The following is a 13,074-nucleotide window of genomic DNA, read 5'->3' as shown; positions in this document are numbered from 1 at the left end:
AGTACATAACACTGTGTCTATAAAGTCTGTATGTACTGTACATAACACTGTGGCTATAAAGTCTGTATGTACAGTACATAACACTGTGGCTATAAAGTCTGTATGTACTGTACATAACACTGTGTCTATAAAGTCTGTATGTACTGTACATTACACTGTGGCTATACTGTACATAACACTGTGGCAATAAAGTCTGTATGTACTGTACATAACACTGTGGCTATAAAATCTGTATGTACTGTACATAACACTGTGTCTATACAGTCTGTATGTACTGTACATAACACTGTGTCTATAAAGTCTGCATGTACTATACATTACACTGTCAGGTTCAATGAGTAAACCAGAAAATCAATATCATGTCTTAGTAATTTTGATTATAGCACTACAGTAAATCCTTGTTATCCTTTGGAATGTTTATCCTCAGTACATATATATTTTGATTTGTGCATGCTCAAAATAAATGATGTAAAAAGGAATGACACAAAAGCATGGGAAAATGTTTAAAAATCAAAGTAATTATCACATAATCTACTTGTAATCAAGTAAATATGACCATGGACTATTTTGGTAGAATCAGTATTAAGTGTAATAGGATTGTAGCCTGATGTCGAGAATAGAAGATTGCAAAACAATGGGATTAATTGCTTGATTGTTTATGGTTTTAGCTGAATTCTATCAATTTAAAAGTACATATGACTAAAATGATGTTATTTTCAAAGTTCCATGAATTAGTTTCCAATACTGTACAATTTAATACTCTATTTACTGAGTTGAGGATATGTCTATAGACTATCATTTATGTGGTGCATAATGAGTCAATTTCAATACATCAAATTGGTGAAATTTTCTTTAAACCATTTTACATTTATAATGTGGGAAGTAAGTTAATTAATAATATGTATCTACAGTGTATCAATTATTTGTATACATATTGTACTATAAACAATATGCATACTTTTGGTTTCTGCTACTGGGCACACTTTTCTCAAAACAATGTAATACTCATTATAATACTATTGCCAGACTTATTATCATCTTCTAATTCATCATGATTGTTTTTTCATAATGTATTTAAGCTAGAAATGTTTATATATCAAAGCTAAGCAGAAAATGTCCTACATCACCTGAAATCAGTACATTATATGGACATTCTAGAGTAATTCCTATACCAACTTTGAAAATCCCACGCCACCTTGTGTAAAGAATTCACATAATGTTATCTAAAGTTCTGAAAATCAAAAAAGGATCATGACATCCAATATAGGAAATTTCTAAAATTCAGTAAAAACAAACAGAGAGACTCGCATCTTAATATACAAACGTTCCTACAAAAAAAATAATGCCATATATTTTGATAATGAGCCTTTTTTGGCAACTTTTAGAAATATGCGTTATAATACTCCTTTAATTCAAAAAGATGAACTGGATGAAAAATGGATGGTGACTCCAGCCAAAATTATATATTGAGTAAGTTGAGGCCAACAAAAACTGAAAATGGACAAAATGAGAGACATTATTCAATGAAAGACTTATTTTGAATAGTCAGCACTTCTGAAGGCTGTGATAAATATCATATAAACAAAATGTGATCACAAATAAACTGTCTAAATAAAATCTGTAGCATTCACTACATGGCACTTAACACAGAGCATGCACCAATATTGAAAGAGTAAAATAATATTTTATATAACAACTTCCCTACTCACATCTCACATTCATCACAACAAAAGATGGTTATGACAAATTGGTTAGTGATATTATTTTTTAATTATCAGTAACTTATTTATAAATAATAATTCTGAAAAATAGTAATTCACAATTTTTTAGATATGAAATTGGAAATCACTACTAAATCCTCCACACTCTGACGGTTTTGTCCTGTCCAGATGTTAGTAGACTCTTGTTTTTCAGATCAAAGCACATCACAGCATCTTCAAAGGAAAAATTATAGAATTGCTTCTATTACTATTTTTTTTAATATTCTTTTTGAGAAGTAATGGATATAGAATTACTGAATTTGTTTCTTGTTGGATTATAGTGTATAAACAGCTTGGACAATTTTTGGCACTGTACTTGAGTTACAGAAATGGCATCAGTGTGAGAGGAGCTAAAATTAGAACACTGCTAAAATAAGTACACAAATCATACTGTGTAGTTTTTTTGCTAAAAGTTATACACATGAAATGGATGTAATGACAAATGGCTTCCTTCTTACAAATTAACATGTAAATTTTATTGAAATAAATGTCATGTTCCATTTGTCAGGCGAAAAAGTGGTATTATTAAGTTTTATGTGCCGTAACTAGGTGAACATTTTGACATGTTAATTTTTCTTCTAGTAATCTATTGAAAACCATCAGGTTTGATGAATTATGTCCTAAAAACCAAATGGACAGACAAACATTTATAATGCCTTATAAACTTAGCTACAGCACAGAATTTATGCACTGAAAAATTCTTAGTTTTATGCATGAAGTATGTTTAGATGAAAACTTATCTGCAGAAAACACATTATTAATAACACTGTAAAATGTGATATGAAACTGTAGACAACAATTTGACGTCATGGTCTGACCATATTTATACCAATTTCTTTGCACTGTAGATGTAAATATGATTTTGGCAGTACTACCAAAAATCATTTTCAGCTCCTATTTCGCACTTGTAAAATTTAAACCAATGCATTGTCAGAATTGTAATTCTCAAAATGAAGGTAATTCTTTGGTGGTAAAAAATTAAAAGCTCTCCTTGATTCGTGAGTATGAAAATAACGTAAAACTTAACGAAAATGAATATGATACGTACCATTGTGTGCTGGCAGTGTGCTAATTATCTGCCCTTTATCCATATCCCACAGCTGTAGACTTCCTGAGGCTTCACCGCTCAACAACAGACCACCAATCCACTTAAAACATCTGTAACCAAAATATTTAACATTCTAAGAACTTAAAGAAAACAGTGTATGAACTACATACTCCTGGCCTGGCTTCACTGCATTCAATTCAGATCGCATCAGTAATGGAATTACTGGTCTATTGATTCATTCTCTAAAAGAAATTCTATGATTCTAAATGTGTATCTAAACAGTTTAAAAGTGTAACAATGAGGTTGTAAATATTCTTTACGCTTTTTGCACCAAACATTCAGAATTTTTTCATAATTTGATTCCAAACATTTTCATGGTGTTCTTAGAAAAAATATTTACTATGAGTATGATAATTCATGGTGATAAAATGGTAAATCATGAAATAACACATTTTAGCAGAATTGAAGTATATTAGTATTATTTCAGGCATGTTGTAACAAAGTTTGTATTACTTACAGAGACTGTGTCTCCAGAGATCGGGCCAGTATCTCTGTTCCTGTCTCCATGTCTAGGACACGCATAATGTTGTCCTCTCCACAACTCACAATCCGCCGGCAGTCTGTAACAAGGGAAACAACTCCATAAATATCAATAAACCTCAGAAATCCAGACTGATGATTTAAAGGCAATTAAAAAATTTGAACAAATCCAATAATTTATGATATCGGTTTTCTAAAAAATATTTTGTATCTTATATATTGAATCAGATGTGATAACAAAATTTCAATTTGATAAATCCGAAACATGTAACTAACCTGGACTTAAAGTGACATCATTGACTTTGCCATGGTGAACTGAAAAAATGGAATGAAAACATTCTATCAAATAGATCTCACATTCATTGTATTTTAAACCAAATTAAATGTTAAGAAGAACTAATGATACAAATAAAATTGCTTAATTATTTAGGTTGCAACTAGAGTCAAACTTTGAAGATTAATAAATTTTAAGTGATGTTTTCATTCTATATTGAATATATGCATTGAACATTGACTTACAGATCAAAGTATTTAATCATAACCCTATCACGAAAACATGTACAGAATGTTACTGCACACTTTAGCTTGAACCTGTCGGTCAGTGATCTGGTGATCAGTGACCCAGGGCCTGGACATGCCTGGTATCTGCTTATAGTGCTCTCCCCAACTTTTAACTTGATAATTTATGAAAAAAAATGTGCACTATACAAGCAAAAATACGGTACATCTTCAGGCTTGTATTCATTTATATACCTTAGGCCAGGATAAAACATTTTCATATCAGTATTATAAAAGTGGATTGGTAGGTTTTGGCAGACATTGTCATAAATGGTGTTTTTCTCTATTTCGTTTTCTTTTGCATGACCCATAGATCCATACCTTCATGGGCTGCTATCTGGTACCCACTAGTTACAGACCACACGTTAATGTGCCCCTCTATTGTCCCAGTAATGAGCAGGGCGTGCCCCTCATCAGTGTACTGACAATTCACTCCAGCATCATGGTCCAGCTGGCCCTGGTAAGAAGGTAAAAATAAATCAAAGTACTGAAAGTACTAAATGGCTCGGTCTTGATGATAGGAGGAATATATTTCTAAGGTCAATACTACTGTAGTTTTGTACAATAAGAAATAAATTTGGCTGGTGTTCCTTCCAGTTTGGACTTTTGAGGATTCCTTGGACACCAAGGTGTAAAATAAGAGACACATACTAAAATCTTTGAAGCCCATTCTAATATTTCCTATGATGTTATATGTCAAATGATTTTATAACACCTTTAGCATTTTCCTTGTTAATTTGATGTTAATGAAAATATCCATTCTATATATAACTATTGCCATCAAGTTCCTGGGACCACAGTATCAGTTAACAAGTATTGTTTTGCAGCAGAGAAAGACAAGAGGCATACTTTTCTATGCCAAAATGTCTTAAATATAGAACATGTCTATCCTCTAGAAGACTTATCAATATCATCATGTGATTTTTTAATAAATTGGTCAATTGGTCTACTTTTAACAAGTTTTGTAATTATTCTTTTGTAAAACAGCAAGTTGATTGATATACATTGTATCCGAACTTCAATTCAAACCGGACAACTTGTTAGTTCACCATAGACCATGAAATTGTTTGTACACTTTCTTAACTTCAGGATTGTTTTACAAAATTACAAATGAATTTTTCTACATTTTTTATTTTCAAATCCCCATACCTCTGATGAGTATAATAAAACTGTCATTACAAGTGAATCAAATATTCTCAGTTTAAGATGAACAGGAAGAGATACAATCCTTTATTTCTTATAAATAGCAAACACAGATTTAATTGTTTGTTCAGCAGGTTTTTTCCCTTTCTTTAAAAAGGCTACCATTAACATACATTTATTTCTGTACCTAGATATGTATGGCGCGGCGTCCGTAGGGTATCGTCCGTCGTCCGTCCGTCCGTCCGGTCGTCCGTCCGTCGTCCGTCTGTCCGTCAAAATTTCCTTTAAAAATCGCTACTAGTCATAGAGTTCTACATGGATTGTAACAAATCTTGGCCACAAAACATCCCTAGGGGGGGGGAACAGAACTTGTATAAATTTTGGCTCTGACCCCCCGGGGGCAGGGCGGGGCGGGGGCCCAATAGGGGAAATTAGACGGTAAATCCTTTAAATCGCTACTAGTCATAGCAGTTTTGAATAGAAAATGTCAAGCCACAATTTGGCCACAAAACATTCCTCGGGGGCAAAGGGGAACAGAACTTGTATAAATTTTGGCTCTGACCCCCCGGGGGCAGGAGGGGCGGGGCCCAATAGGGGAAAAATAGAGGTAAATCCTATAAATCGCTACTAGTCATAGAGTTTTTGGAATAAGAATGTAACCAAATTTGGCCACAAAACCATCCTCGGGGGAAGGGGAACAGAAACTTGTAAAAATTTTGGCTCTGACCCCCCGGGGGCAGGCAGGAGGGGCTGGGCCAAATAGGGGAAATAGAGGTAAATCCTTTAAATCGCTACTAGTCGTAGAGTTCTGACTTGGAATGTACAACCAAATTAGGCACAAAAACATCCTCGGGGGAAGGGGAAACAGAACTTGTCTCAAATTTGGACTCTGACCCCCCGGGTGCAGGAGGGGCTGGGCCAAATAGGGGAAATAGAGGTAAATCCTTAAATGCGCTACTAGACGTCAGCGTTCTGAATGGAATGAACCAAATTTGGCACAAACATCCTCGGGGGAAGGGGAACAGAACTTGTATAATTTTTGGCTCTGGTCCCCGGGGGGGCAGGAGGGGCGGGGCCAACCGAGGGGAAATTCGAGCGTTAAATCCTTTAAATCGCTACTAGTCATAGAGTTTCTCCATGGAATGTAACCAAATTTGGCACAAAACATCCTTGGGGGGAGAGGGAACAGAAACTTGATAATATTTTTGGCTCTGACCCCCGTGGGCAGGAGGGGGCGGGGCCCAACTAGGGGAAATAGAGGTAAATCCTTTAAATCGCCTACCTAGTCATAGAGTTTTGAATGGAATGTACCAAATTTTGGCCACAAACATCCTTGTGGGGAAGGGAACAGAACTTGTATACAATTTTGGCTCTGACCCCCGGGGGCAGGAGGGGCGGGGCCCAAAACGGGGAAATAGAGGTAAAATCCTTTAAACTCCGTACTAGTCATAGAGTTCTGAATGGAATGTTTAACCAAATTTGGCACAAACATCCTTGGGGGGGAGGGGGAACAGAACTTGTATAAATTTTGGATCTGACCTCCGGGGTCAGGAGGAGGGGGGCCCACATAGGGAAAATACGAGGGCAAATTCTCTACAATCGCTACTTGTCCTAGAGTTCTGCATGAGATTGAAAACCCAAATTTGGCCCACAACCATCTGGTGGAAAAACAGAACTTGTATAATTTTGGCTCTGGTCCCCGGGGGCAGGAGGGGCGGGGCCCAATAGGAGGAAATAGAGGCATATTCTATAAATCGCTACTAGTCATAGAGTTCTGCCATGGAATTGTAACCAAATTTGGCCACAACCATCCTTGGGGAAACAGACTTGTATAAATTCTTGGCTCTGGTCCCCGGGGGCAGGAGGGGCCGGGGCCAAATAGGGGCATAGAGGCAACTTTCTCATAAATCGCTACTAGTCATAGAGTTCTGCATGGATTGTAACCAAATTTGGCCACAACATCCTTGGGAAAACAGAAAACTTGTATCAAATTTTGGCTCTGGCCCCCTGGGCGCAGGAGGGGTGGGGCCCCCCTAGGGGATTTAGATGGTTAATATTAAAATTTCCTTCAGAAAAGAAACAATAAACCTGTATTCAGAACATTACTTGGCATTACAACCAGGTGAGCGATACAGGCCCTCTGGGCCTCTTGTTATAAATTAATTCTGTATTCATAAAACATCAATGGTGTTGTTGTTGTACCGATTTACGTCTTGAGAAATATCACAATTTTTATCTATCTGATATTAAGTTCTAATTTCCATGTTATGCAATTATTGTTAATTCATGTAACATTTGTTGTAGACCATCAGATATTTTGCATATCATAACAATGTTTTTGGCAAATAATATGATAAAATAGTTTGGGATACATTCCAATATTCAACTATACCGTAACAACTGGTATAATTTGCGGCAGGTACTTTTTAGGGCTGAAAATGCTTAAAAATCTACTATCAATATATTTTGCGATTCACAACAGGGATGTGCTAAAAACAATGTCCAGGGGACTGTCCAGGGAAGTCCCAAAACGGATGTATGAAAGGCGACAATTTCAAAATGCAAAATATTCCCCCATAAATGCTTGACAACTTGCACAAAAAGAGTGTTGTATCTAGAAGAAATACATATGAAAACCGGCACTTGGTGTTTGTTTTCTTTTATTGGCGACAACGTAACCTGAAACTCGAAAATATTCTAGAGATGTCAAAACATGGGCGGTCTGGTTCGCCTCTACTCCGTGCACATGTCAATGTTTTGAGATCACTTACACATGAGATAGTATGATCAAGAATATTTGAAATGAAGTAGGAATATATTTACTTAAAATTGGCACAGACAGGTAAGTATTAGTGTGTTTGAGATCATTAACAATCAACAGCAATCAGCTAGCGGATACGTAGTTTAGCTTCAATAGGCAACAATCACTCAGTGTGGCATACTTTTGTCAAGGATTTTGTATGTATCTGACGATGCAAAATATTCTTTTAGGAGAGTGAAAAGATCCGCGCGCGGCTACCAGGTACGCCTTGTGCCTCGTAGATTCTAAGTCATAAAGTAGAGATTGAAGAAATAGGATACTGTATGATGCAGGCCCTGCTGTTTGATCACACCCCCCCCTAAATTTAATGTTTTACTATTAACAGCTATGGTCAGTACAGTCTCCGGGCGCGTGGGATGTAAGGACACCGGCAAAGTAACCGGGCAGTTCCTATGTACCGGCGCAGTCCCGTCGTTACGTTCAGCCGTCCGCCGTTACGTTCACCGTCACGTTCCCGTTGCAACTGTTTTGATGTCAACCGCAGTCCTACTTAGTATGTGCGGCACAAGTTACCAGAGCAGTGAATGTAAAATGCACGGCCGTTCACAGCACACATTCTACCCAGACAGTATTAACAAAGAACGAGCGAACAAAAGCGCAAATACACCATCAGGGTCCGCCTCTCCAACCAGCAAAAACGACAACGTGTCTATATACGGCGCCCTCCCATCAGACTCCTCCTTGAGTTACAAATGACACGTTCTTAAGTTAAAACGTCCCACCCACTCCCACGTGTAAACACACCCACAGGACCCCGTAGCCACCTCGTCAATACCCGTCCCGACACTCTAGAGACGCCACCTGCAACGCACAAAGCAACTCGCGAACGTTTTCCGTAAGCCCAACGCAACCCAGTTAACAAGTAACCTCCCGCCGAAGCGCAGTACCGTTATCCAGGTCGCCGCTCATGCCAGAAAGGCACGTTTAACACACGTGGAACGACTACCATCACAACGAATGTGTAGCAATTCGACCCCGTGTTTCCCCAGTGTACAATTTCCCGTTAGTACACCTCAGCCTCCGTCCAAACCCTGTTGCACTTTTATGACGTATCCCGCTATTCACCACACGACGTGCAGTCACGATGCCGCCCCCCGAAGGTCGAACACCCCACGACGTTTAGGTTACTCACCCTCCGTCCACACATCCACCCCGTTCAGTCCCGCGCGTTCCCACTCCCCCACCGTCCTACATCCCCCGTGCCCCCCGCCCGTCCCCCTCCTCAACCCGTCCGCAACACCCAACGTATGCCGTTTCCCCGTTCGTTTACCCCCGAACCCCCCGCCCAACGAGCAAACTGTCCGAATCACAGTCCGTCCCACTCCACCCGTTATGCCGCCCCCCGTGAGCGCTAAGCAGGAGCAGAAACTACCACTTTTATAGAAATTATAGGAGGGTGATAAAATAACCAGATAAATATTTGTAGCGGGATCAGGACTGGGTTGAATTATCGGTGAATTATGGTAGCCCAGTCGGGGAAGAACTACATTTTCTTTCTCTCTGTTACCAGAAATTGGCAACCAAACTTACTAACCAACAGGTTGGTGGTGTTTGAAAGGGTCCTTGTATGTCTTCATAAAAAAGGTAGGGAGGAGTGTAGCGGGTACTGGACTGGGTCGTTCTATCGATTGATCAGGTAGTTCAGTCAGGTTAGAGCACTTCGGATAGTGTTCGGAGAGTCCGGGATCGAATCCCGGTCTGGCCGCTAAATTTTCTCCTCTCCGTTATAATATACTGTGGGCATTGTAGATATTTCAAGGTAAATCAACAATGTTCGCTGATCTTGCCGAATTGCCTTACAGTGTTATAATGAATGCAGTAAATGTATGTATTGGTGTGTTGAATAAAAGGCAGTTCATGTGGTGACCAAAAAAAAAAGGTAAAATCAATACTTTCAGAGTGATCAGGGAACATTGATAGTCAAGGGGCAGGGAAAACATATAGAGAACCTGTGAGATACAAAATAATGTTTAATTGATTTTCATTAAAATTGTCTCGAAGGTGATGATTAGTGTGTTTAAGAATGATAAGCTTAACATGTTTTTGACAAAAAACTATAAACAGCTAATGTCTTATTGTGTTTTAATTCATTTTCATTTCAAGCATGTACATGTCATAGAATATAAACAAATATCAGGTATATGCTTAAAGTGTACACGGAATGGAAAATGATATTTAGATATGTTATTCTGTTTGATCTCCTGACAAGGATGTTGAAAACCGCATCAAAATCGGCCGCTTCAGTACCGAGATACCGCCCTCCGAAGTGCTCGATTTTTACCTGTATATCAACTGCTAATCAGGGAATCGGCCGCTCACGCTGATTTGGGGAATAACCGGATGTGACGTCACGAGGACAACGGCAGTGAGGTGTTTGGTAGTGGGGTTATAGCACAAAGGTGGACATATATGTATTCCTAAAATGGGGTTACGAGAATTTTACAGATATATATATACAGTATAAAGTTATGGTGACGATTTAATTATATAAAAAATAGGAAATATTGCAACTGAAATCATGCTAAATACATAAGTAGATTAGCGGAAATTATAAGTTATTTATGTTTCTCTGGTATAAGCCAGGTGTACCTTGTGTAAAAACTTTTAAGTAGAGATCTTATCTCTGTTTTAACAGCTTACTAAATTATCAAACCTTGGGAATATTCAATTTTCATAATGTCATATAAAAAGAGACGAATTCGAAAAATGATGGTCATATAATTATCCATTTGAATATGTTTCTGTATAAATAAAACTTCACTTGGCCTAAAGATTTCAAGAATCAGAATAACAAAAAAGAAAAGGTGTTAAATGTATTTCATAGTTCAATACACGTAAATATCACAGACATAAATTTGGTTTAGGGGAGTAAATAAAAAAAAAAAATAAGCAACTTGAGAAATTGAATTTAAAATACATAATTCATTAATAGCTGTAACGAGGTCTATCTTCCTTTTATAGCTACATGTACATGTACATGCATGAGAACATATGTTATTTCAACAATATTCAACAGTACATTTATTTGGTCATATAGATTATCATTATTAGTATTATATAATGATCGATATTGACCGAAATTCACAAAGAATTGGATATCCAAAATCTAGCAACTACCAGAAATATCAAAATTCTGACATTGTGCATCATATTTGCATTGTTCTTTCTCGACATGCCCTTTGTAAATAATTTTGTAGTTTCTGTTACAAAAATACATAAACATATAACTAGAAATATATATACGAGGACAAATGTATACATTGGTCATTCTGAAATATACAATTATGTTATACATCTAGTGATTTATACACTTGTTATATGTTATGTTCGAACGGTATATTTTACTGTAAACCAAGGATTTATAAATGTAAACAAATATGACATAATACAACAATTTAATGATGGTCCATCGCTAACTTACCTGTGATCTTACTTTTGACACCTGACGTGAAGCTATCAACGAAGCGTGACAGGTCACTAAACACCCTTTCTTATGGATCGATTTCAGATACAAAACGCAATAAGTAGATGAATTTTTTCAATTAAAGACACTAATACATATATGCAAAAAAAAATTCTGTTTAGAATCAATAACTTAATTCGTATGGGTAGGTTATATGAAAAAGTCAGAAATTTGTAAAGCAGGTTTGACCAGTACAACGACCCGAGTCGGGTTTTGGATAACATAGTCCCGAATCCTTTACATAATATTCATGTATATGTGGTTCCAAATACCGTAGATTTGCAACGTACGTGGATTATTATAAACATTATATTGTGTATAATTGTGCAGAAATCGCGCAGAAATGTTCATTTATCTACGACAGGTACATCAATATATGCATGGTATAAATCCCTATTTTCAAGCGTATTACAAACTCATATCTGTGATTGAGGATAATATTAAATAGGTATCGGACATGTACACAGGTACTTGTGTCTGTAAAAATCGATATTTACAAACAGATAGTTTATATTAGATGGCAGACACAGAAAATCGCCACTCTATCTTATGCGAGTAGAGTAGGTCCCGTTGTCCTCGTGACGTCACAGGTCAGGGGTCCCGAATCGGGGTCAATGGCTTGGGGCTTCAGGTGTATTCTAGAGAAAAGTCGCATTATCTCTAATACCGTATTCGCTATGAAACTCGTACTTTCTCCATTCTAAATTTTATACAATGACACATTTATTAAGCCTTATATACCAAACCATTCCGTGTACACTTTAAATCATATTACGGTTAAATTCACAATAAGGAATTTGAAGATGATTATAGTAATTATTTTCGGATTGAAAATGATTTCAATATTAAGCTTCCACATTTGAAAATTATTTCTTTTTGTTCACACAATTCTTTTCCTAGACTGTTTCCAGTTGAAATGATACATGCATGCTGACATTCTGTAAAACATAAGGAAACAATAAATGTATTAACAGAGTAATTACTGAAAAGGCTAATATCATATAATTAAACATTTTAATCATAAATAGCAATACCAGCATAGAGGAAATATTATTGAAGTTTAATTCCCGCTGTTCTTCAGTCCTCCTGTTCTTACATGTAAGAGTTTTGTCCTTCATAAATTGATTGTAATATAGCATTTGTTATATAATGTGTGCACAAAGAAGTATAAATTTACACACGTATGCATGGGTACAGCGGTCAATTAATAAGTTATACAGAAAATGATGGTGCTGATCATGAAAAGCGTAAAGTCTATTTTGTTGAGCAAAAAGTTTAAAAAAAACTTACATAAGATGTAATCGCAGTAAAAACAGTGATCATGTGGGCTTTTGTGCGATTGCATTTGTAAGACTGTGCCAGGTGGTAGAGATTGGTTCCGCTCGAGTGATCACACAATGCAAGTGAGAGTCGGGAATATGTTTATGTAAGTTTTAATTGCTAATCTCTGATGCTTTTTGGTAAAATATAACTCAGGATATTTGCTAAACAATTAACAATTAATTTCTCTACATCTGTTACAGATTGAAACAGCTTTTTAAGTGCTGTTTTAAAAGTACATGTATGGTTTAGTGATAATCTCTGAACGTGCTTTAGTATATAGATATAATCCGATATCTATACATGTGCTTATGAAATTATCGATAATTATGGATGTGATAAATATTCATACCTTATTAACTGCTGTTAGTTTACAAAATTATCAGTAGACCAAGTTTGTCCAAAATTTTGTTAGAGTTGT

At 36.7% G+C, this 13,074-nt stretch overlaps 1 protein-coding gene across 1 annotated transcript in view; it reads right to left on the bottom strand.

Moving 5' to 3' along the window:
- LOC138316243 (protein FAN-like) overlaps positions 1 to 13,074 on the bottom strand; it is a 52,642-nt gene that overhangs the window by 14,547 nt on the left and 25,021 nt on the right. The window contains 4 exon segments of the mRNA XM_069257855.1: positions 2,809 to 2,918; positions 3,326 to 3,428; positions 3,625 to 3,663; positions 4,228 to 4,363. Of these exon segments, the coding sequence (XP_069113956.1) occupies positions 2,809 to 2,918; positions 3,326 to 3,428; positions 3,625 to 3,663; positions 4,228 to 4,363 (388 nt within the window).

This window comes from Argopecten irradians, chromosome 2 (genome assembly GCF_041381155.1).
Source record: "Argopecten irradians isolate NY chromosome 2, Ai_NY, whole genome shotgun sequence".
NCBI classification, from domain to species: Eukaryota; Metazoa; Mollusca; class Bivalvia; order Pectinida; family Pectinidae; genus Argopecten; species Argopecten irradians.
Note: the sequence above shows the minus strand (reverse complement) of the source record. Positions and strands in the feature narration are given on the sequence as shown.